The sequence below is a fragment of the Budorcas taxicolor genome, chromosome 2 (assembly GCF_023091745.1).
Source record: "Budorcas taxicolor isolate Tak-1 chromosome 2, Takin1.1, whole genome shotgun sequence".
In the NCBI taxonomy this organism is placed as follows: Eukaryota; Metazoa; Chordata; class Mammalia; order Artiodactyla; family Bovidae; genus Budorcas; species Budorcas taxicolor.
In genome coordinates, this window is record NC_068911.1 from 100,798,899 (window position 1) to 100,826,016 (window position 27,118).

The following is a 27,118-nucleotide window of genomic DNA, read 5'->3' on the forward strand; positions in this document are numbered from 1 at the left end:
GTGCCATCTTTGCATGAAATGTTCCCTTGGTATCTCTAATTTTCTTGAAGAGATCTCTAGTCTTTCCCATTCTATTATTTTTCTCTATTTCTTTGCATTGATCACTGAGGAAGGCTTTCTTATGTCTCCTTGCTATTCTTTGGAACTCTTCATTTAAATGTGTATATCTTTCTTTTTCTCCTTTGCCTTTAGCGTCTCTTCCTTTTTCCACTATTTGTAAGACCTCCTCAGACAACCATTCTGCTGTTTTGCATTGATTTTCCTTGGAGTTTTTATTGATCACTGCCTCCTGTACATGACATGGATGTAGGATGTCATAAACCTCTGTCCACATTTCTTCAGACACTGTCTCAATCAGATGTAATCCCTTGAATCTCTTTCTCACTTCCACTGTACAATCATAAAGGATTTGATTTAGGTCATACCTGAATGGTCTTGTGTCTTTCCCTACTTTCTTCAGTTTCAGTCTGAATTTGGAAATAATGAGTTCATGATATGAGCCATAGTCAGCTCCAGGTCTTGTTTTCCTGACTGTATAGAACTTCTGCATCTTTGGCTGCAATGAACATAATCAATCTGATTTCGGTATTGACCATCTGATGATGTCCACGTGTAGAATCTTCTCTTGTGTTATTGGAAAAGCGTGTTTGCTATGACCAGTGCATTGTCTTGGCAAAACTCTATTAGCCTTTGAACTGCTTTGTTTTGTACTCCAAGGCCAAATTTGCCTGTTACTCCAGGCATCTCATGATTTCTTGCTTTTGTGTTCCAGTCCCCTATAATGAAAATGATTTCTATTTTGAGTATTAGTTCTGGAATGTCTTGTAGGTCTTCATAGAACCATTGAACTTCAGCATTACTAGTTGGGGTATGGACTTGGATTACTGTGATATTAAATGATTTGCCTTGGAAATGAACAGAGATCATTCTGTTGTTTTGGGGATTGCACCCAAGAAGTGCATTTCAGTTTTTTGTTGACTATGAGGCCTACTCCATTTCTTCTAAAGGATCCTTGCCCACACTAGTAGATATAATGGTCATCTGAGTTAAATTCGCCGATTCAGTATTCTTGCTTTGAGAACCCCATGAACAGTATGAAAAGGCAAAATGATATGACACTGAAAGGTGAACTTCCCAGGTCTGTAGGTGCCCAATATGCTACTGGAGAAGAGTGGAGAAATAACTCTAAAAAGAATGAAGAGACAGAGCCAAAGCAAAAGCAGCACCCAGTTGTTAATGTGACTGGTGATGGAAGTGAAGTCCGATGCCATAAAGAACAGCATTGCCTAGGAACCTGGAATGTTAGGTCCATGAATCAAGGAAAATGTGCTTAGTACATGGCTGAATACTCCAGGAGGACCCTGTGCAGACACCCAGAGTTCTGTTTCTGTTGCATTCTCTTCCCTAACACTCTGCCTTGTGAGATCTAACCATATCACTCTCCAGTAACTCCCATAACTCTTAGCTCTGTCCACTCAGAGAGTTCCCTGAACTCTATTGAGTCCCTCTGCACTGCCTCACTATTTGTCACTATCTCAGGTTATAAACTCTGGAGGTTATGGGACTCACCTGGTTTAGTTCCTGTTACACAGGAATCACTGTCATTTCTTACCTGATATCCAATTTGTTGAAAAGCCTTGTTTTCTGTATTTTGCTTAGTTTTTTAGTCATTTTATTAGGAAGGGAAATCTAGTCCCTTTTACTTCATCTTCTGAGTGTTTTCAATTTATATTTCTAATGCATGGATAACTTGTTAAATCACTTGTGTTGTCTAAAGGAATAACCTGGATCAAATTGCATTGTGTATTTTATATACAGTTCTGAAAGCTTAATGAGTATTTACTACATATCTAATGATTTTTTAATACAAATGTTTGATAGTAATAACAGTTAATCTCATATTTTTGTCTTGATTTTGGTTTATAATACCAAAAGTACAGATTTGCTTAAAGTGAATGACTATTAAACAAAAATATACTTCAAAATATTAAGTAAGCACATTACAAAAGGTAAGGATGATTATGATATTTAAAACAAACCTTAATACAGTCAGTGAAATACATTTTTATCTGATTATTTCAATTGATTAAAGTAAACTAATAATCTCTTTTTTGAGCAAAAACATATGCAGATAGTTTCATTTTTAAAAATACAATATTTTACTTTATTTCAGGTGATTGTCAAATCTGGGCCAGGAACTTTTCTCAGTCTGGCTGTATATGACAATTATATCTTCTGGTCAGATTGGGGAAGAAGAGCTATCTTGCGTTCTAACAAGTACACAGGAGGAGATACAAAAATTCTTCGTTCTGATATTCCACATCAACCAATGGGTATCATAGCTGTTGCTAATGATACCAATAGCTGTAAGTTACTATAGAAAACAAATTTATTTCTTAATTATATAATCTCTCAAAAACATATGTATATTTAAGTGATACTTAGTTGGATTTTCTTACTGTTTCTGAGGCTACTCTTCAGGCTTTGACCATTGAATATATTGAAATTATCTGAATGTTTTATGGAAATTTTATAGTTCTTAATTTATCACCAGAGGAATGATTCACTTTTGATTATTAGTTTCTGAATATCTATTTCACACTTTCTCACTCCTCTTATTTTTGATGATTCAAATCAGGTTGTTTCCAAGAAAATAATACTTGTTTTACAAACAAGCTTTGCATCTGGCTTAAACATTTTTTTTTTTTTTCCTAATCACTGGAATACCTACAAAATTGCAGTTTGCAGTGTTTGTGTAGTTTCTGGAGGTACCAGTGTATTGAATGACAAATATGTTAGAAAATGTAGAGATTTGTTACATATTTTTAATTGTACTTATCATTTGGAATCTTTAGATTTTCAAAAGTCCTGAATCTTCCTTGTTCATGAGATATTTTGAGAGATTGAAGCTGTTTAACAGTTCACTGTTAATCTATAGTAACACAGTACGGGGATTCAGTATAAAATGTCACCAAGAAAACCTCTTCATTGCAGGTGAACTTTCTCCATGTGCATTATTGAATGGAGGTTGCCATGACTTGTGCCTTTTAACACCTAATGGAAGAGTGAATTGTTCCTGCAGAGGGGATCGAATATTGCTGGAAGACAACAGATGTGTGAGTAAGTAAAGAGAATTAAGATGTGATGTAACACATAACTGCTCAAAATGGCACACATGGACACTGGAATTGTTTAAGCATATGTTAGAAGTTGTACTCTCCTCCAATATTAGAGACCCTGTTGGCTTATGTCTCTATTCTAAAAAGAACTGTTTACCATTCTACCTATAGCACCGTGTGATAGGTAATAATAACCCAAAGAGTGATGAATGTTGTATCCTCTGATTATGGCTGGAAGATGTTGGGTAAACTGAAGAAATACCTGTACACAATGATATCTGAAAATTTAGGAGTTATGACTTTAAGAATTCAGTCAATAGCAAAATTAATTAAAGCCAGAATAAACCCGTGTACAGGCAGTAGCTTAGTAATGAACCCACCTACAGTCAGAGTATGTAAATGAGAAAGAATGGCTCACACAATTTATTTGTAGTCATTTCTGAACTGTTAATTAAAAATGTAACATTGAAGCCTTGTGTGATGTTTATACCTCCCAAAGGCATTGCAATCTTTAATTAGTACCATTACAGTATATACTTATTAACAGCTAAGTTTCCCAAACTGTTTCTACTGTAAATAACGGTTCAAGTGTTCTAATATCATCATGAAAATTATCCAGCAACATAAAAAGGGTTAATTTCTCTTTAACACCAAAACTAGTTGTGAGTAAGAAATACAGGAGAGAAGCATTTTGGAAAATTAAAATTGGTTAACTCTTACGATGTGTTCAGTTTTTTTTTTCCTCACCTGTATACTCATTTCATATCTTTCATCTTAGAAAATCAATAGTTAGATATGTCTACATTATAAAAATAAGAATCATAAGCTGAAAGTATTTTTCAATTGCATCTTTTGTCTTCTTTCAGTCTTTGTATACCAGAAGGATCTTCTCTTTTGCCTGTTCTTTATTTTAATACAAACAAGTGTGATTCTTGGAGCCATGTACATTTGGAAACTTTTTTCTTATACAAACACTTTGACATAATTTTTTTAACCAGAAAAACTACTACACCTAATGCAAGAACATATACATATTTTCTCACTTTGTATACTGGCACATAATCCAAAAGGGCATTTCTTAGCAAAATAAGTAAAAGAGTTTAAGAATGTGCTGAGGCAAACAAGGGAGTGATGTAATTGTCCAGTAGATAGTTAATTTCAATAATTTGGGCCACAAATTCCAATGTTTCTTCATTCCGTAACACTTCCCTGAATTTCTCAAGCAATTGCTTAAACTCTCTATTTCAGTTTGCCTTTGTGGTTTCAGCTGTAATTGTCTGGATCCAATGCCATCTGTAAGCCTGGAGTGTTAGCCATGCATTAGAATCACTCATGTTTCTTTCACAGGTCACTACAGGCCAATAGTAAACCAGCCTCCAGTCAAAACAGCAAGGCTTATTTGTAGACAGTAGATTCCTGTCCTTGCAGCAAAATAGATTAAATACATCTGTCCCTACTAAGCCACCTGCGTCTCACTATTGATGAGAGGGAATGAATCAGACAGAAAACTGTAGTGTTAAAACAAGCATAGTTGTATTCACGTGGAACTGCAGAGTGATACTGGGTTCTTCAGAGCCGACGAATCTTTACAGAAGTATCTTGTATCCATTGTGCATTCATATTGAAATTCTGTGGGCCAGCAGAGGGACTGAAAAGTAACTCTTGGCTTCTTCTTATCAAATCTATCTTTGGGAAATGATGATGTTTCTGGAATATCGGGGTCCACATCTGAATTAGTTCACCCAGAGCAGTTTATGAATGTTAATGGCAACATTACAAGGATGAAAGGTTATTTACTAACACCTACTTGAGGGCAAAGGAGAGAAAACCATTTGTTGTCATAACTCTTGAGAAAAAAGATTAGGCAATTCCATTTCACACGACATTGCTAACCTTACTAACACCCGTAACAGAAACAAGAATAGCAAATATAATTAGATGAAGCAATTACCGTGTAAGAGAATGGAGGACAGCTGAACCACAGTTTTTGTTTCTAGAGAGAGGCAGAAAATACTCAATACTATTTCTTCAAACATACCTAAACAAGAATTGTGCTCATACAATATTTGTTTTTTTTGCATAATAAACCATATTTACTATACATATTATCATCTTTTCCTCAAAGGTATGGTGATTATAAAACCAAAATATGGCATTTTCTTTCATAGCAATTATTTTTCACTGGAAAGGAGAAATTAAACAGTATGTTTAAAATAGACAAAACAAGTTAGGAATGCTAATGGACTCTCAGTAAAATGGATGAATTTTATTCAGGTCATGATCTAAGGTGATTGTGGGCAGTAAGTCAGCACTCTTCTTAAAGATAATAATTATTGAAAGTGAGTGGTATTTTTAGACTCTTAATTTCTTGTTATTTCCTCTAAAATGGCATTCTACTTTAGCTACTGACTAGTGAAATTTAGACTGCACCAAGAAAAACAAAATTAACTTTGGAGAGGGCTGCTATCATTTACAAAGTTAAATTATGTCATTAATAGGTAGATAGATAGAGAAAATATAGATATTCTGTAAAAATGGTTACATTCTAGGAATAATAAACAAAATACCGGGAACTTCAAAGAGTATTAGTATCTATTTAACTGAATATTCCTGAAATAAATCCTGATAGCAAATTATAAAATTAAACTATATTTCCTGCATTAGTAGAGATAAATGAGTTCTAATTACCTCCAACATAATTAATATGATTTACTTTCCCTATACGGTTTTTCTACAAGCAATAGATTGAGTGCTGTGCTGTACTAAGTCGCTTCAGTTGTGTCAGACTCTTTGCAACCCTAAGGACTGTGGTAGCCCAGGCTCCTCTGTCCATGGGATTCTCCAGGCAAAAATACTGGAGTGGGTGGCTGTGCTCTCCTCCAGGGGATCTTCCTGATCCAGGGATCTAAGTCGCGTCTCTTACATCTTCTGAATTGGCAGGCGGGTTCTTTACCACTAGCACCACCTGGGAAGCCCAATAGACTGAGTCTATGCAAGCAGACAGCACAATATGCAGCAGAAACGTTTGCACTCCAAAAGCTTGCTAGTAAATCAGTTAAGAATAAAAATAAAGGAGTGGGATAGTTTGAGAGATGGGAGGCAGGATCAAGAGGGGCAGGACATATGTATGCCTAAGGCTGATTCATGTTGATGTATGGCAGAAACCAACAGAATATCATAAAGCAATTATCCTCCAATTAAAAATAAATAAATTTTTGAAAAATGTCTATTTTCCCCAAGAGAGATCATTCTAAAACTGAGGTCACATATTGGCATTCCAGGGATGAAATCTAGCTATAGAAAAGCTTCTTTGTACTCATGGCTGTTTTGTACTGACAAGTTGCTCAAATCACAAAAAAACTCAGACTTTAAATTTCTTATAAGAATCCTGGCATTTAGAAGTGGGACAACACGGCAGTGGTTAACTGGAGCCCATAATCACCTGCTGCATGTGCTTTTCAGTTTCTTTGTCCTCTACCAGCACCCGCTACAGACTCCCATGCATTTCAAGGAGTAGGTACTGATCACTTGTGGCAGGAAGAGAGGGTCTTCTCCCTGGCACCTCTCACAATGTGAATAGCACAAGAGGCTCTGTCTATTCTATAGAGAATAATTTCAGCAACTCTAGTACTTCTTAGTGATAGAAATTGTTACAGAGATTTTTTTCAGCAGGTAGTTGGGGAGGAAGGACATTTGGAGGAGACTTCAGTGAAATGAATCAATTCAAGGCCTCCAAGATGAGAACTCTATATGCTAAAAAATTTCAGTGTATTGAAGAATATATGAGATTACAATAAGAAAATACAAAAGCACTATCAGTATGTACAGAGCTAATTTAACTGGCTCTTTTTAAACATTTATTTTTAGGATAAAGTGCTGAGCAAGATGCATAAATAAGGTCACCCAGATTTAAGCCCCTCCTTTTTCCACACATGTACAGTCACCAAATAATTAACAAAATCCACAAACATACTTTAAACACAAAGATAAAGTTAGGCAACTTATGAACATTTGCAAAGGGAGCTTGAAAACAACATAATAAAAGCATCCTTCTTAATTTTTTTTGTAAAGGAATTCCATAAAAAATTGCCCTTTATTAATTTTTATATTAGCAAATTTGTTTATTTTTATGTTTAAGATTAAAGGAAACAATTGCTATGACATCAAAAATGTTATTACATGAAATATTGACCTTTTTACCTTTCAGCTAAAAATTCTTCCTGCAATATTTATTCAGAATTTGAGTGTGGAAATGGAGAATGTATTGATTATCAGCTCACCTGTGATGGCATTCCTCATTGTAAGGATAAATCAGATGAAAAACTGCTCTACTGTGGTAAGTTTTCAGTGTGTGATTTTCTCATTTCAGAGATAAGTTTGCAATTATTTTTATAGTTTTGGTATGATTGTCTCCATTTGGTTTGTATGTATGATTTTCTTACTGCCTCTCATTAACATGTAGATTAACAATTGATTTGGCTTGTTCTTATTCAAATTGGTCACCTTATTTCCTACCCAATACACATGATATTAATTGAAGAATTTCCTAATATTTTCCATGCTTGAAGTATAAATTTAAATACACAGGAGCCTGTTTTTGAGCTCCCTAGTTATTCATCATTAGCAAAAGGTTTTAGGCTTACATTTGAAGATGTCAGAAGTATTAGTTATTGGCTGGATATTGCAGGTTTAACCTGCAGCAAAAGTCCACCATCAGTCAATAGTATATTGTTGTATTGGTATCAGGGTCTTATTCATTCTAAATAATTTTGACTCTCGGATTATCCCAGGGCTATTGTCCTTAGGTACAAAGGCTGATTGCTTTAGCCCTGGTGTCCATTAAGTATGGAATTCCACCAGTTGTGCCTCTGTAGGTGACACCAAATAATAGTCAACCTTTCCCTCTCCCATAGAAATATAAACAGGCTTTTGGACTCTATAGTAAGCAACTGTTACTTGCCTTCATTTCAACAATATTTTTCCTGAAAGCATGCATCTATGCAATCATTAATAGTTGATGTAGAATTGATCTAGAATATTTCTAATGTAGTCTGATTTATTCTTATGCTGTATAGTATTGGTATTATATGCTCTTCAAAATTTAGGTATCTATATCTGGAATTGTTGTATTTGGCTTCTGTATTTCTCTTTTGTTTTATTTCTTTACAAGAGTAAAGTGGATTTTGGAAAATTCACAAGAAGATTTTTCACTCTTTCACATTGCAGAGTAAACATCCTTGGCTAAAATGATAATCAAATGTAATTTGTCTGTAATCAACATGTAACTAAATCTTAGGGAATTTACCTTAAATGTTGTATTTACCAAAATCAATAGCTATGTCCTGTACATCATGAAAATATTAAAGCATATAAAAATGTGATAATGATCAGCTTATAAATCCACATTGTTATGAATTGGCTTGAGAATATATTTCATATTATTTTTATCTTCTTAGAAGGCAGATAATATTTGACTGAAAAGGGGTTAACAAGCTTTCTCTGTAAAGGGTATGATGCTATTTTGTGGTTTTGTGGGTCATATATGCTTTTGTCACATATTCTAGTGTTTTAAACAATCTTTTACAAATGTAAAAATCATTCTTAGTTCCAGAGCCAGATAAAATCAGGTTCACATGCTGCATTTGGCCTGTGGACTATAGTTTGACAATTTCAGGCATAGATTCCAGATTTTAGAATCACATTTGAGTTTAAATGTTTGTTCCCAAATCTACTAGTTTGTGACTAGAATGAGGAAAGGCCATTACTTCTCCCATATTTTAGTTTCTCACTACAAATCTTCCCTGTTGGCTCAGCTGGTAAAGATTCCGCCTGCAATGCGGGAGACCTGGGTTTGATCTCTGGGTCAGGAAGATCCCCTGGCAGAAGGCTTGGCAACCCACTCCAGTGTTCTTACCTGGAGAATCTCCAAGGACAGAGGAGCGTGGAGGGCTACAGTCCATGGGGTCGCGAAGAGTCAGACAGGACTGAGCAACTAAGCACAACACAGCACACTACAAAGCAAACCTAGCTGGAATGGTGGTTGGGAACATTAAATAAACATGAGTATATTTACATATGCTCAATATAGAGCCTGGCGCAAAAGAAGCTTTCAGCAAATGGCAGCTATTATTATTGTGAGTGGTACCTTCTGCCCCAAATCAGAAAATGTCAGGAGATTCTGATTAAGGTAAACAGATTTCAGAAGGCAATTATTCTTCTGCTTCAAAAATTCTAGTAAATCCTTTAAGATGATTTTTAAGAGAAATTTATGGATAAATAGGTGACCCTTGAATTCACTGATTCTGGAATAAATGTTTTGTTTGACACTTCTTTTTCTTGATTTAAAATACTTGTGGGGTGCAAAGGAGATAGGGGATAGGTGTTGAAGTGTCTTTATTACTTTTGAGGTAGAGATTCATTTCTTCAGAAATGAATATATGATATAAGTTTATTTCTGTCCTACCTGACAGAAATGTCGAAAGCAATAAAATGGATATAATTTGACAAGATCTCCAAGTGTGAATCATTAAAGTTAAAATAGTCAAAGAGAGTTTTTTCTTAGATATTCTAATCCAGAACTTGAATGTCACACCGCACCTGTTCTTTAGATCCACAATCTGGTTATTGTGAATGAGATCTTACCTGTGATCTTCTTTTTGTAAAAATATTTCTGTTAGCCCTCCAAGTATGTGTTTTCACTTTTCCATGTAAGAAAACAGAAGTTGTCGAAGAGGTTTCAAGCCCTGCTACAATCGTCGTTGTGTTCCTCACAGCAAGTTATGTGATGGTGAAAATGATTGTGGAGACAACTCTGATGAATTAGACTGTAAAGGTAAACACATGCCACATCAGCCTAGGAATATTATCATGCTAAGTATTCCCCAAACTCTTCTACAGTGTAGTCCTGAGAGTTTTGGAGTTTTATCTTTTTGATATATAACCCTGACTAACATCTATGGACCATGCTTTGGTCAATGCTGTTGAAGAGAGTAATTAGAGTCAACTGAAAATTGATGACTATTTTTCTGTTTCTGGTTTCTAATTCTTTCTTTGCTCACTTCAAGATTCTTTCTCACCTTTTCAGTTCAAACTCCTTATTTGGGACATTTCTACTGGAAAGTATAATACTAAATTTACTTCTCCAAAATGTTCCCCTTCATTCCTTAATCCTATCTCCTACATGTGATTTCTTCATTTTCCTACTTATTGGAAAGGAAATCTTGGTATTTTTCTTTGTTCCTCCTTCCACCATGCTTTATTAGCCACATGCCCTATCATCAACAAATCTTCCAATTCTTTGAAATATATTCCCTTTCAGTCTACTTTGAGCCTAGCTTAACAGAGTAAGCTTAACAGCCTTTTAATTGATCTCCTTTTGGAAATCAGTTGGAAAGACTGCTACTCTTTCCAATAAATCTGAATGTTTAGTCATGCTAACACAATTTAACATTTTCCCATGTTAAATTTAAAATTTTACCATGGAACACATCAGCAGCCACGCTACCTGGAATAGAACCCCAGCCCTAATACTAACTGAGAAACTTTGGATAAGGTACTTAACCAACTGGTGCCTCAGTTTTCCAGATTATAAGAAAAGAGACAATAGTTAAATAAGTGTATCAGTATTAGAACAGAACTTGGCATATAGTAAATGCTATGTAAAGATTTAGTTAGTTTTTTTTTTTTTTTTTTAAGTATTCCTCAGGTAAAGAATCCCAATATTTGCAGAATAAGTGACAAGTTTTTAGTCTGACATTTATAGTCTCCTAAAATCTGGACTCAACAGATCTTTCCAAACCAATTTCCCATTAAAAATCTTTCCATTTATTGAAAATACTTTATTGGGTGAAATTCTTTAAGAATAGAGACATAAAATTTATAAGTTCTATGTGTGCCCTCAATTTAGATCAAACTCTAAGTGAAAGATCGTCATTTAAATAGGTAAAGATGAATATGAGGTGCTATGATTGCACTATTAAGAATTTTTTTTTAACTTGAAGGTAACCTGAAAGGCTTCATAGACTAATGTCAAAGTCTAAAAACAGTGGAATGATTTCAAAACAAGAGAATTCCAAGTGGAGGGACCAATATTGAAAACTGAAAGTAATTTGATGATTAGAGCCAGATTGCATATTGGGGAGTGTCAACAAAAATGAAGTAGTTAGAAGGAACTGGGATATGATGGTGTTTTCTGGTGTCATGTTACAGAACATGAACTTTATCGTGTAGTCACCAGAAAGGGAAAAAAAAAGAGGAAAAAAACTGATTTTTAGAATTAAAACTATAATACTGAGACCAGAAGGACAAAATAGAAGGCTGTTACTGCAGTGAAAGCTAGGAATAAAGAGGAGAAAGACAGATATAACAGAATTTTAAATGGTAGCATAACAGGTATTTTGGGGTAAGAAACATGGGAATAGAGGCTAGGCCTGTGTTGGGGGGGGGGGAGGGGATATTCCCAGGTGGTGCTAATGGTAAAGAACCTCCATGCCAATGCAGGAGACATAAGAAACTCGAGTTCAGTCTCTGGGTTGGGAAGAGCCCCTGGAAGAGGGCATGGCAGACCATTCCAGTATTTTTGTCTGAAGAATCCCATGGAGAGAGGAACCTGGTGGGCTACCGTCCATGCAGAGTTGGACATGACTGAAACATCTTAGCACGTGTGTGTGTGTGTTGCCTGCTTAAAAAAAATTTTTTTTTCATTAATTTTTAAATTCATTTTTGTGTGCCCTTTGTTGTGTGAAACAGGGATAAGTTAATAAGAATGGTCCACATTCTGAGGTTGGGGTACCTATAGACATTCAAATGGAACTCTTCAAAGGTTATATATATAAGCAGAGATATGGAGCTCAGATAGTAGGTTAAGATCAGAAGAATTGATCTTGGATTTCTTAAAGAGAGAGAACTCAAAGGAGGTATGAAATAGCAGTTGTTTTAGGAGAATGCATCAAAATGACCTATTGAAATTAAAATTGAAGACACTAATAAAGAAATGAAACGTATACCATAACAGTAATAAAATGAGCTTCATAGGAAATTATTTTTTTAAAGAAAGGAGGATAAATTAGCATTACAGAGAAGGCAAGAGGGCAGGCATAGACTGGAAAGTCCACTATACTTGTCAAATAGATAATAATTCCTTGGTTACCTTAAAGACTTAGTTCAGTGGAATGGGAAAGAAATACCAGATTGCACTGGATTGAGACAAATATGAATGGTGAAAGAGTAAAGACAGTGAATTCAGACTATTTTTTAAAAAGATTGATGGTAGCGAAAAGATGTATGAAGTACAGATGTAATGAGAAGACTATAAAAATTTAAGGAAGAAGGTAGAATGTGTACAAATTATTTTGTAGCTGATAAAGGATTGAGAAGTTACCCTGTTGTCTTAGAGAATAGGATCTTGGCCAAACACTTGAGAAGCTTACCATCTAAGTTGATACTGTAGTTTAGGAAGAGCCAAGTACATTTGAAAGTTAACTGTGGTTTTGTATTATCTATAAAAGACTAAAATTGATAAATTGTAGTAAGACATTGGTAGTTAGTGGAGAGAAATAGATAAGCATTTGAAAGAAAGGACAGGAGAGTGGAAAGAAACAAAATGGATATGTTCTATTTGTTATTATGCAAGGTAGAAAGACTATCATGAAAACAGTAAGCTGGGATAAAAATTAAAAGATAAATCTAGAATATGAAGGAACTGAATAATAGATACAGGAAGTAGATTTTAATATAAACTTCCATAGCAAAGGAAGCCATGTAAATTTAATGTTACTGTGGATTTTCTTGGAAAATGTTTTTTTTAAAAAGCAGTAAGCAAATTAGTGCATTTGGGTTTGTGAAATATAATACCCAGTACATGGTAGGTGTTTATTAAACTCTTATGTGGCTGGTTGAAACCATAAGTCTTCTAAAAGTATAGATAGGTTTCATTTTGCTTAATGACATCAGTATCAGCTGAATAACAACATAAATAATTCAAAATTGTATTTCCCATTTTTAATCTAAACTCTTAGTTTCTGTGTTATAACCATCTCAGCCATATACTTGGAGACAGAACCACCATGTTTGAGATTCAAGTTTTTGTCAAAACTTTTTTATTTTGTGATAATAATAGTGTGGTGATCATGACAATTGGATATCTTGTGAAGCAATAACAACAAAATTGTATGCCTTGAACTTCTTCCTATATAATGTAGTACATTTGAAACTACACATGCTCTAATAGATGCTGTGTTACATACTATAAGTTAACAAATTTAAGTAAATGGTCTAGCTTCTGTAGGATAAACAAATGGGTAGCTTTTTAGATGAAAGCTTACTTATTACATTTTCATCGTTTAGATTTGATTTTCCTCTCATATTAAGATTGTTCACATGGTATTTTTTCATGCCACAGGGGAAATACTAACTTGTGTACTTTTTCCATAAGCCAGTTTCTTATAAAGCGTTAATTCAGATGTATGTCCATCAAACACATGGACACTTATAGCATGTAAAAGGTCATGAAGGAAAAGGAACATAAATAGGCTTAGGAAGAATGAAAAAAGAATTATTTCTCTAGTCACTCTCTTTTTCTATAATCATTGCCACTTGGGGACAAAGTGCTTTGTTGCATATATATACACGTGCACACACAAATCATATGTTATTGCTTAATGTAAATAAAGCAAAAAATAACAAAATTTAAGTGGTACAGTAAAATATCAATAAATACAGAAAGATTTTAATAGGCTTTGGAGAAAAGCTATGGTGGAATCATCTGAAGTACTATTTGTTTAATTTAGATGTTAATGGCAATTAACTTTTTTTAATGGCATATAGTCAAAGAATCTATTTATGGAAATATTGTAAGGAATTATTTTTTATCTCTTGTCTTCAGAAGCAAAGTGAAAACCCAAATCCTCATCAATCTTTTATTACTGCCTCTTTGTAATACTCCTTTCATAACTGAGAGCTTTAGACATCAAGCTGTCTGGTGGGGATCTGAGGAGTTGTTCAGAAAGTTTGTTATTCTTCATTCCTCTTCTATTTGAGTGAATAGATTTGTGGAGATTGCATCATATCCCTCCTTCGCTCCCCGTTGAGATGAATATACTCTCTCTGAAAAGAACTTCCTTGGGCCACCTGAATACCTTTACATGGACTGGAGAAATAAGCACTTCTAAGGCAACCTAGAGGAGAGGAAGCTGGTGTTGTGTTTTGTTTTGTTTTCCTCAAATTCATAGGAAAACTTTGAAGATTCCACAAACAACAAGCTAAAGGAAAAGGATAAGCCTACCTGGAGGAGAAATCATTCTTTCAGGGCTCACATACCCTTGGAGCCTAAGCAGTATATGAAATAAAAGATGTGGTTTGAAAGTAACAGAAGAGATGTGACAGTACATTTAATATATTTTTTCCTTGTCAGCTTCCCCTTTGCTACAGGCTGGGTAAGGGAGTTGGAAAAACAGTGAGTTAGGTTAGTTATAAGAATCATCCTAAGAACCAGGAAAAGACTGATCAATTCTATATCTTTGCTATCAAATTAAATATTTTAACTAACATGGAGAGAAGGAAGTGGATTAAATAGGAGAATTAAGAAAGTATATGAAGGAAAGAAAGTATATTCTTTTACTTTCTCTCTTGCTACTACTTTTGATCCACAATATCCATCAGATCTTCCTTTGGGGTGTCTCATTGCTATTCCTGGTGTCACTCACAATTTGTAGGCTTTATTATTATTATTTTTTTTTTGGCACTATCTGGAGGGAAAATGATAGTATTTCTCATTCAGTTTATCTTTATTTGGACTACATTATTTTCTCTTCTCTTTTTCTCCAGGGCTTTTAGCTGGAAAAAAGTTGTCAGAAACGTTTCATATCCACTTGACAAATTAAAGATCCTATTATCTTTTCCCCTCAAACTCACCCTAGGGAGAGACGAATCTCAGTACATGACTGACCAAAACAACATAGAAGGGAGTGTGGCAGAGGGAATAGAAAGGAAGAGGCTTTGGCACAAGAAGATTTTGCTTACTAATTAAGTGATGTTTTCTCTGGTACCATGGATTTCTCCTGTTTCACGACTCTCCTTTCTTGTCTACAAGTGCTGGAGATGTTAATCCCCACAACCACCTTGCTCCTGCTGTTTATGGAATGGTGTAACTACTTAATATTCCCAATTCCAATACCGCTTGTCACCCTACATAATCTTTTAGCTGTTCCCAAACTCTAAATCAAGTCATGGAATTGATGGAGATAGGATTAGGAGTGAAGACACAACTGGTTCCAATTTGCACATCTCACACACTCTAATATGCTCTCCTAGCCCTCCCCACCAAGATTCATTAGCTCTATTTTTCATTGCAAAAGTGGGAGAAAAGGTATTTCATCCTCTCTCCAGTTCTCCTGACTCCCCCCCCACCCACATCTCATTTTCCCCCTACCTTTCTCTTAAATATCATTGTCTAACCACTCTTCTCAACTTTAAGTTATGATTTCTTTTTATCTAGTTAGATCAGAGTCCCTCTGTTTATGTTTTCCTCTTCCCAGAATTCTATCCAAGACCCATGTTCTAATTGCTCCACGTTTCCACTCTTTTCATTAGCCATTCTTTACACTCACTTCCACCTGAGAGTGCTCAACACTACTTTTGAAACTCCATTACTGTGAAATCCCTGAAACTCCAGTCCTAATTGTCTGAAATCATGGAGTCATGATTTGCCCTCTTCTCTCTATCTGCCACCAATATCCACTCAGGTGGACTCCATGAAATGTACACAGAAGATTATCTGTGGAAGTTTGGAGGGAGATGGATATGGTGGAATGGACTGTGATTGTCCCAGTACATCAGCATTAGGATTCCTAGCATCCCAAACTCTAACTGCAAGTATAGATAAAATTTAAAGTGCATTGTGCAATAAATCTTTGTACACTTGATTAGGAATATTACCACTATCCAGAATATTGTTTCACAGAGAAATACATTCTGAAATATAGTGTTTATAAGGAATTTTTTTGAAACACAGCCTCTTAGTTAGGAGACTGCTGAAAGACAGCAAAGTCAGAAGCAAAATGTATATACTTATCATGATTATCTTCTAAATTATGTATTCCATTTACTATTTCCATGGCAAAATATTGTACTGAAAAGCAACAGAAAAGAATATGTTTTATTTAGCATAAAATAAAAATATCTATTTTTCCTCTTTAAAACAGTGTGTTTATCTCTACTTATAATGGCATTATCTTTTCACATAATAAGATGTTATTTTTAATGAAGAAAACAGTGAAGCAATTATAATTGCAAATTGTAAATAAAACATTTATTCTAATCATCATTTTAAACGTAAATAAGGATACAATTGCAAGATACAATTAAATATAAGAGCAGTGCATTTTGAAATACAAATGACATACATACCCTTGAGTAAAATTTGCATATTTTAAGATAGCATTTTAACCATTTACAATTGATATAATTTATATTTATAATTAAATAGGCTCTTTAGAGTATCAACACTAGAAAAAATGGCATAATCAAAGAGCCTTTCAGGTTGTTCATTAACATAATCAACCTGTGGAAATTTGAATTTGGAATAAAATTCTCACCTAAGTTAATCTAACACACAAAGCAAGCCATGCACCTGTTCACAACATATTGCGGGAAAACATTATATGGTAATGAATGTGTAAGCAAAGTAGAAAGGAATATATGACTAAGAATAAGCAATTCTGTACAAAGAATATATAATGATGATAGCATATCAAAACTGATTTTCATCTAAGCATAGCAGGGAATTGGAAAGCCTTACTTTCCAATAACAGAAACAAGTCATACCACATTTATATGTTTCTTGGCATGAGGCATCCATATTTCCTATACCAAATGTTAATGATATGGCTTATAAAAGAAGATAACGTAGTATGATGACTTTCTAGCAGTGCTAAACTATTTCATCTTTGAGTAATAAAGAAAACACTCAGTGATTTCCTCCTCAGTCTCTCTCTGTCCATCTCTTTTTATCATAGTAGGGAACATTCCGCTTCTTAGCAAACAAGTTAGGGTTTCTCTGTACACACTCAGGCTTTTGCTTAGAGTCATAACCTTGTACTTTTGAAGCTGAAAAGAAAGAGCATTTCAACAGCATTTATTGTTTGTTTGTTTGTTTGTTTAGCTTAGTTTTGAAAAGGAATGATCAGGTAAAATAAGGCACAGGCCTCTGCTTTCATGGAGCTTACAATACAATGGGGGGACAGATATCCAAGCAGACAATTGCAATGCAGTATCATAAGTATCACAACGCAGGGAGGAACTGTGTGACAGAAGAAAATATCTGAGGCATCTAACCCAAGCTTAGAATTGGGAATCATAGGTCAAGTTCAACTGCCCAGAGTTTAAAAAGCAAAACCAAACAAAATATAAGAATTAAAGCACTCAAAATGTTAAAAGCAAGAAGTCATTATCTAGTTTACCTATCCATGTATTTATTTACCTATTTTTCTAGTTTCAACCTGTGCTTCTGTTGAGTTCCGCTGTACAGATGGGACGTGCATTCCGAGATCAGCACGATGCAACCAGAACATAGACTGTGCAGATGCTTCAGATGAAAAGAACTGCAGTAAGATATTCCATTACCTTTTGTTTGTGCATGTCTGTGCACCTTTGACATTTCACTGAACAGTGTCCAACTCCTCACTGAACCTTGTCCAGAATTGATATGCAATTAACCCCTGTGGTGTAGGATAATTGCATATTTACTTCTTCAAATGAGGTTAGCATTTCTTGTTTCTGTGACCTACATAAAAGGCTCATAATCTTTGCAGATGAGGAGTTTCTCATTTTTCTGTTTACCTCCTTATAGATAATACAGACTGTACATATTTCTACAAACTTGGAGTGAAAACCACAGGGTTCATAAGATGCAATTCTACCTCACTGTGTGTTCTGCCAGCCTGGATATGTGATGGGTCTAATGACTGTGGAGACTACTCAGATGAATTAAAATGCCCAGGTAATTCTAGAAAGAACAGTCTTTGCCTTGAAGATTTATGTTGTATAGCACAAACTTCTTAATTTTCATTCCTGATATTCAGTGGCTAAGATTAAAACAAATGTTGTAGACTAAATTAAAAATGACCATCCAGTTCTAAACATACCACTTTATATTTTTTATGACTTATGGAATGATACTCAAGAAATCTGCTCTATATTTGGATCAGTTTCCTTTTTCAAGTTCATTTCTTTGTTAATCCTTTTAACGTTGGTGATAACATTTTAAAATGTGTGATTTATAAAGCTCTCATAGAAGCAGTATATACTGAGAGAAAACTATCAATAGACTAAAAGAGGGAGACTGTTTCTCACTACCTGCTTTACTTGTATTACGCTTGTATTGTCATACTAGGCTGTTTGGTGCAGCTTAGATAATCTTTCAGCATAGTAATACGGGTAACAGTTATCATTACTGCATAAAAGTCAGACTGGTATATTTGTATCTATTAGCCATCTTTACCTATACAACAGTGTCATATGCATTCTTAGGAAATTGCCTTCCATGAGAAGCTCATGAACTTGTTTCATTCTATTTGAAGAAACAAATTTTAAAAATGTATAATAATATTAGAAAGACAGATGGTAAATTACTAACTGAAAGTAGATATGCTTGTAGGATTCTACTCCGTGTCTTCTCATATTGCTATTTCCTTCTCCTAACCCTGTGGAAATGGCAACCCACTCCAGTGTTCTTGCCTGGAGAATCCCAGGGACGGGGGAGCCTGACGGGCTGCCGTCTATGGGGTCGCACAGAGTCGGACACGACTGAAGCGACTTAGCAGCAGCAGCAGCAACCCTGCTGCTACACTCACTTTTTCCACATTTTGTCGATGTGTAATATTTTTTGAAATATCTTAAGGTATGATATTCATAGGTATCCCACAAACATATTTGTATTCCACAAGTGCACACACACAGTCTACTATAAAGAACTGATATTCTTAATAGTACATAATCTATCAATTAATTGGGCACTGACAGATCCCTTTCCCCTCCCGTGGTCATCAGTGTGTAACATGCTATGATCCTTCTGGGTCTGAAGACTTGCTATGTCCTAAGAGGAACTGGAGAACTTCACGGGAGGCACTGAACTGCAGCTCGCTGCAAATCCTCTACAAATTATTTTAAATAAAATTTTATTCTTCATTATGTATGTGTGTGTGTGTTAGTTGCTCTCTCGTGCCCGACTGTTTGCAGCCCCGTAGACTGTAGCCCACCAGGCTCCTCTGTTCATGGGATTCTCCAGGCAAGAATACTGCAGTGGGTAGCCTTCCCTTCTCCAGGGGATCTTGCCAACCCAGGGATCGAACTTGGATCTCCCACATTGCCGGCAGATTCTTTATCTAATCTGAGCCATCAGGGGACTCCCTCAAAAGTGATTTTTCATCTCTAATTAGATCTACAAAGTTGGTGTTAAAAAAATAAAATGGAGGTAATTTTTGTATCTTAAAATAGTCATGCATTACTGTGGTGTGATTAACAAGTCTTCTCTAATATTTACTGCCTGATTGGCTCTGAGTCAGTCACTCTAAAACTATGTAAACCTGAAGGTTGCAAGGAGACCAGTAAAGAGAAAAATCTAGTATTTTGTATGTGCTCTTGGAGCTTATAATAATACAATACCCCATAGTCTGAAAAATATACAATATACAAAATAATTTTATATACAAATACTTTTTATTCTCATGATAATTTTTAAGGTAGAACAATTTCAGAGATTCTGTTGCAACTTGTTTTTCTTCCTTAAAATAGAAAGTGAAAGTGTTAGTCTCTCGGTCGTGTCTAACTCTTTGCAGTCCCAAGGACTGTAGCCCACCAGACTCCTCTGTCCATGGAATTCTCCAGGAAAGAATACTAGAGTGGGTTGCCATTCCCCTTTCCAGGGTAACTTTTCAACCCAGGGATTGAACCCAGATCTCCTGCATTGCAAGCAGATTCTTTACTATTGAACCATCGGGGAAGCCCCCAAAGGTGATATGGTCGGTCCTGGGAGGTTGGTAGGTGGCAGGGGCACAGGCAGAGGGAAGACTTCCCTGAGCAGGATCAATCCAGGGCCCTGATGGTGAAAGCACCAAACCCTAACCACTAGACCTCCAGGGAGAAGCTACAATAGAGTACGCTTAAATAAACCTTGTCAAAGCATATGTGCTCTTCAAGCGTGGAACATGAAGTTTACACTTGCTCAGAAGAAAACTACTAATAATTTTGGAATTTATTTTTTCTGAGTATGGAATTAAGAATATTTTCCACACTTGTTTTATAGTCATCTCAGTTGTTTTATTTTACTTTTGTTAACTCTACATTATTTGTATTTAAACATTTGCTCCATTAATATCCTTCTTCTGATCCAGGATCCAGTCCTAGATGGGATTTGGTTATCATGTCTCCCTGATTTCCTCTGTTCCATATTCTTAATTTCTCATTGGTGTTCATGACCTGGACATTCTTTAAAAGAACATCTCAGCTCTTTTTTTATTTACGTTTTCCTATTATTTATCTCTTCCAGTTCAAGGAATATTACTATCTTAATATCTATCTGCATTGCAGAAGTCTAAGATTTATTTACTTGACATTTATTTATTTGACAGTAGTTTATTTGACACTGCATTCTATATTTTATCACAGTTCAAAACAAACACAAATGTGAAGAAAATTATTTTGGTTGTCCTAGTGGAAGATGCATTTTGAATACCTGGGTATGTGATGGTCAGAAAGATTGTGAGGATGGACTTGATGAATTCCACTGTGGTGAGACATTATATCTTCCTTTACTTTTATAAATTGTATTATAATTTATATACTGATGTTACCTTACATAGGAATTTTGCACAAAATATTGCTAATCAATTTTAGCATCAAGTTTTATTTTTATGAAATAATACAAATGGTAAAAATTAAAACAGAACAGAAAAACTTATAATGGAGAATAATAATCTCCCGTCAAACCTTTTCTTTTAACCTCTTCTGTTTTTGCTAGTGGATACCTCCATCAGTCTAAATGATATATTTATATCTTCATTTCCTGACTTATTTACTTGAGATACTAATATATTTACCTTCTGCTGTGAAAAATAAGGATTTAATTTACACAACCCATTATATTCTTCCTACCTGTTATTGACTATTATTATCCTAAATGTTTCTATTCATTACATGTTAGGTTGAAATAGTATGCTAAAACTTGCATTTCTTCAAAAAATCTCTCCCCATCCACCTCCTAATTTCTGTTTGTGTACATTTAATTTCATTTGGCAAAGTAAGAAAATATTTAAAATTTTGTGTTAATTTATGAGTTTTATGATACCCAGGACAATTTTTTAAAAAGCATATAATTCTCTATTTTCACTTAGCTCAAATAACATATACCAGGGTGAACAGACAGAGTGGGAAAAAAGGATTAAAAATGATTGTCTAAGAAAAGTCAAATTCCCATAAAAGTAAATATCATCATGAAATATGAAGGTGCATTTTGTTTGATTAATATGCTATATAACTTTATATCAGAGCCAGATTTTGAACAAGATTAATGGAGAACTTTAAAAATAGTTTATATAGATTTGTGATTTCTGGAACAGATGCCATTATACATTTGTATTTTCTTTAACATTTTTCTGGTTTCAGCTTTTCTAAATGTCCCTCTTTTCACAGGCCATGTATGTAAATATTTTAAATAAAAATGCAAAGTTTTAAATAAGTTTATAAGATAAAAATCAAATTTTATTTTATAGTCATTTATATTTTAATGTACTAATTCAGTAGAATTTTATTTTTGGGTGTTTGCTAGTGATAAATGAACTGAGGATAAAGGGAGAGCAGTCACAAACTTTGTAAATAAATGAAGTATACTATCATAAATGCATACTTTTGTAATAAAATAGCAGCCACCATGCCAATGAATCTGGATGTTGTTAGTCAGAAATAAGTGTTCCCAAGGGTGAGAAACAAAAACATCAAAGTGTTAAGTATGTATAGTATGTTAAGTATGTATAGATAGAAAGCTGACAGCTTATCCGAGCTAAAACTCCCTGAGTCACGTCACCTTTAAAAATAAATGTGTATGGTGGTGAGATCACCATATTTGTGACATTGCCTAGGATGTAATTTTATTTTTTCTTCAACTGTTTAATAACAGACTAAAAGTTAGAAGAATACCACACCTGAACTTTTTTTTTTTTTTTTTTTTGGTACCCTACATGTTAGAAAAAGACAGGCATACATTTAGGAAGAGTGACTAGCATATTGACTAACTTGGAGTCATACCCTATGAGATTATGTTGAAGAAACAATGTTGTATGACCTGGATAACTCAGAGGGAATATGCAAACCATTGTCAAAATGTTATAGTACTGTCATGGAGAAGGCAATGGCAACCCACTCCAGTACTCTTGCCTGGAAAATCCCATGGACTGAGGAGCCTGGTAGGCAGCAGTCCATGGGGTTGCTAATAGTCGGACATGACTGAGCGACTTCACTTTCACTTTCCACTTTCATGCATTGGAGAGGGAAATGCCAACCACTCCGGTGTTCTTGCGTGGATGATCCGTCTCTGGTGTCGCACAGATTCGGACTCAACTGAAGCGAGTTAGCAGCAGCAGCAGCATAGAAAAGAGGAAAGTGGCTTCTGTTATTTGGGATGACTGGTTTTCAGTTCAGTTCAGTCACTCAGTCATGTCTGACTCTTTGTGACCCCATGAATCGCAACACGCCAGGCCTCCCTGTCCATCACCAACTCCTGGAGTTCACTCAAACTCACGTCCATCGAGTCGGTGATACCATCCAGCCACCTCATCCTCGGTCGTCCTCTTCTCCTCCTGCCCCCAATCCCTCCCAGCATCAAGGTCTTTTCCAATGAGTCAACTCTTCGCATGAGGTGGCCAAAGTGCTGGAGTTTCAGCTTTACCATCATTCCTTCCAAAGAAATCCCAGGGCTGATCTCCTTCACAATGGACTGGTTGGATCTCCTTGCAGTCCAAGGGACTCTCAAGAGTCTTCTCCAACACCACGGTTCAAATGCATCAATTCTGCGCTCATCCTTCTTCACAGTCCAACTCTCACATCCATACATGACTACTGGAAAAACCATAGCCTTGACTAGACAGACCTTAGTCGGCAAAGTAATATCTCTGCTTTTGAATATGCTATCTAGGTTGGTCATAACTTTTCTTCCAAGGAGTAAGTGTCTTTTAATTTCATGGCTGCAGTCACCATCTGCAGTGATTTTGGAGCTCCCAAAAATAAAGTCTGACACTGTTTTCAGTGTTTCCCCATCTATTTCCCGTGAAGTGATGGGACCAGATGCCACAATCTTCATTTTCTGAATGTTGAGCTTTAAGCCAACTTTTTCACTCTCCTCTTTCACTTTCATCAAGAGGCTTTTTAGTTCCTCTTCACTTTCTGCCTTAAGGGTGGTGTCATCTGCATATCTGAGGTGATTGATATTTCTCCCGGCGATCTTGATTCCAGCTTGTGTTTCTTCCAGGCCAGTGTTTCTCATGATGTACTCTGCATAGAAGTTAAATAAGCAGGGTGACAATATATAGCCTTGACGTACTCCTTTTCCTATTTGGAACCAGTCTGTTGTTCCATGTCCAGTTCTAACTATTGCTTCCTGACCTGCATACAGATTTCTCAAGAGGCAGGTCAGGTTTTCTGGTATTCTCATCTCGGATGTTGGCAATTTAATCTCTGGTTCCTCTGCCTTTTCTAAAACCAGTTTGAACATCAGGAAGTTCATGGTTCACTTATTGCTGAAGCCTGGCTTGGAGAATTTTGATCATTACTTTACTAGCATGTGAGATGAGTGCAGTTGTGCAATAGTTTTAGTGAAGTCTAAAAAAGACTTTCCTCACTATCAGATCTTTCCTAAGATGGTCTCTAATGATTCATTTTTTCTTTTGCACCTGAAACAAACCTTCTTGTGTATTTTTTAGATTCCTCTTGTTCTTGGAACCAATTTGCATGTTCCACAGAAAAATGCATATCTAAACACTGGATTTGTGATGGAGAGGATGATTGTGAAGATGGATTAGATGAAAGTGATAGCATTTGTGGTGAGTTGTTTCCTTTGTGGCCTTATCCAATTTTTAGGAGTATAATACATATGCTCTGTCATTTTAGAATATGCAGAGAACTTTGTTTTCTACTCTGTTAAACTTAATATGAAGTTTATATGTATATACATTCCAATGTAACTTTCATTATTTTTATAACAACTTATTCATCTATATTTTATTACTATTATAGTTTTAGTATTTCTTCCTAAATACTGACACATGATTGTATTTCTAGTCTTCAGTGACTTCTTCCAAATAAATCACAATGATTGGGATTACTCGAATGAAATGACTGAAAACTTTTTCATTGTTTTTGACAAGTATTACTAAGTTCCCCTCCAAGTTTATTATACCTGCTTATATTGTCATAAGCCACACAGGGTGTGTATATGTGTATTATAGTAATCACTATTGCTGAATTCTTCTAAATGGAAAGTAAGGAAATAGGTTATTGTATGTGATTTTAAAATGTACTTTAAAATTCAGCTTTATATGATTAAAGTTATACTGTCAAATGTCTGTTTACCATCCACCAACTGTATTTTCTACAAAGTCAGTGTAATTTCTTTTGATTAATCACAGATACTTAACAAATAACTTAAAACAAATGAATAAATGAATTTCTTAAGAAGTAGAAAAAGGAGGCAACCTAACCTTTATAAATTTATTATAATTGACCAGGCCTTCTACTAAATTATTCATATGTCTGTTTTTCTGTCTTTCTGATCTGTTTCCACATGTGTGTTTGTACCTATAGCTTTATAGTCTTTGCTTATTATATCCTATTTCATAACTATTATCACCCTCATTTTACAGTGATAAGGACCTGAGTCAGAATAAGGCTTAATTATGAAGTAAAGTGTACTTAACACGTTTTTAAAATTTTCAGGATTTGTGGCCTCTATTTAGGTCACCATCATGGAAACATGAATATAGTATTAATAATGTTCACACTAAAATCAAGTTCTCTGTATGTAACATAAAATTGGAGATATCCTTGGAAAGTAGACAATTTATTTTCCTGTGTTAACCCACCTAAAATCTACTTTTTATTTACAAAACTAAAACTATTTAGTTATGCAACAGATAAAGATAAATGTAGAAAGATTACTATCAAAGACCTCTAAAAGGAAAAAGAAATCAGTAGTCAATCTGATGACTGGCCAATCTATTTTATCTGCTTTGTTTCTCTTTGCTATTAAATATTTCTATTTAAAAAATTTATTGGACTATAGTTGATTTAAAACGTTGTGTTAGTTTCAGGTTTATACCAAAGGAAATCGGTTATACATATGCTTATATCCACTCTTTTTTTTTTTTTTTAAGAGTCTTTCCCATACAGGACATTGCAGAGTATTGAATAGAGTTCTTTGTTTAATTTTAACTACCAACTTATAATACATTGAGTGTATTTTTAGTCTCTAAAATTATCTTGCTTTTGACCCTTTGTATAATTCTACATTAAATGGCTCCCTTGATATTGTTATGCTTTCTAAGTGGACACAGCATAATAGAACTGGTAAAGATTCTAAAGTGACACAGAGTTGAATTCTCCTGCATCTGCATTTTCCAGCAGTATAATCATGGGCTGGTCCATTTTATTCCTTATTCCTCCAATTTCTTTCTTATTAAATGGTTACAAGACATTTACCTTATGCAATTATAATGATCATCTGACATGGCCAGTGGTTAATATCTAAATAAATTTACTACCATTTCTTTTGTTCTGAATTTATTCCCATTCTCTTTCATTTCTGCTCCCTCTCTTATTTTTCAGAATAGTGTTTTGTGTCAGTGTTTATCGATGTCCTGATAATTTTTTTTTGTTTTTGTCTTTTTTTAAGGGTTTAATGGTAATGGACATGCTTACCTGTCATCAAAACATCCAGGCTATTAAATATATATACAAGCTGTAGTGTATATACTACCAAGCTGTTGTTGCATAAAAATTACTGCTTTAAACCAAGCATCAATGAATAAACTTAATATTTTAGATTTAGAAAGGAACTTTATAAATAATTTATCTGAGTGGTTTTCAACCTTTAGTGTACAAAAACACCTATTCAGAGGTTTGTTAAATAGATTTTTAATCCTCACTTCAAAATATCCTAATGTAGACATTTCTTTCTTCATAAGCATATAGTGGTTCTGACTTGGGATTTGAGGATTCCGTTTGAAAATCATAGTCTAGTTCACCTCTGTCATATAATACATGAAGAAAGAAAAACTCACCGAGGTTAATAAGTTTGCTAAGGTCGCTCAGTGAATCAGTGATTGCAGAACTAGGACCAGAATTCATATTTCTAAAATACATACAAAATTGGCTAGTTTCTAAAATACATACTAAAACAGATATAAAGCCAATCAAATATTATATCTGAGAAGGTACATAGGGGCTTCCCAGGTGGCACTAGCTGTAGAGAATCCACCTGCCAGTACAGGAGACATCAGAGATGCAAGTTTAATCCCTGGGTCAGGAAGATCCCCTGGAGAAGGAAATGGCAACCCACTCCAGTATTCTTGCCTAGACAATCCCATGATCAGAGGAACTTGACGGGCTACAGGAACCTATGGGTCACAAAAGGGTCAAACACGACTGAAGCATCTTAGCATCGCACAGCACAGGTACACAAAATGGATCTGGTAGAATTCCTTCTACTGTCTTCCTACCCCCTTGGGATTCATTTCCCTGTGAATGGCAATGTGTCTCCAGATGAAAATGTAACTATGGAAGGAAGCCATGAGTTTTTTCTTTGGCTCATTTTCTTTCTAATTGACCATGATATTTTGGAATGCTCTTAACACAGAATCTGTTGAACCACTTTCAAGGGAGCTAGAAAATTAACTGCAAATAGCCTTATGCCATTTTATAGTTTTAGGTATCTTAGTAATTATCTAGTCATACCCCTC

General features: G+C 35.0%; 1 protein-coding gene across 1 annotated transcript in view; it reads left to right on the forward strand.

Moving 5' to 3' along the window:
- LRP1B (LDL receptor related protein 1B) overlaps positions 1-27,118 on the forward strand; it is a 1,834,206-nt gene that overhangs the window by 1,479,107 nt on the left and 327,981 nt on the right. The window contains exons 44-51 of the mRNA XM_052653145.1: positions 2,174-2,366; positions 2,995-3,120; positions 7,327-7,455; positions 9,832-9,951; positions 17,608-17,721; positions 17,965-18,114; positions 20,781-20,903; positions 24,086-24,205. Coding sequence (XP_052509105.1) covers positions 2,174-2,366; positions 2,995-3,120; positions 7,327-7,455; positions 9,832-9,951; positions 17,608-17,721; positions 17,965-18,114; positions 20,781-20,903; positions 24,086-24,205 — 1,075 coding nt within the window. The remainder of the gene's footprint in view (positions 1-2,173; positions 2,367-2,994; positions 3,121-7,326; positions 7,456-9,831; positions 9,952-17,607; positions 17,722-17,964; positions 18,115-20,780; positions 20,904-24,085; positions 24,206-27,118) is intronic.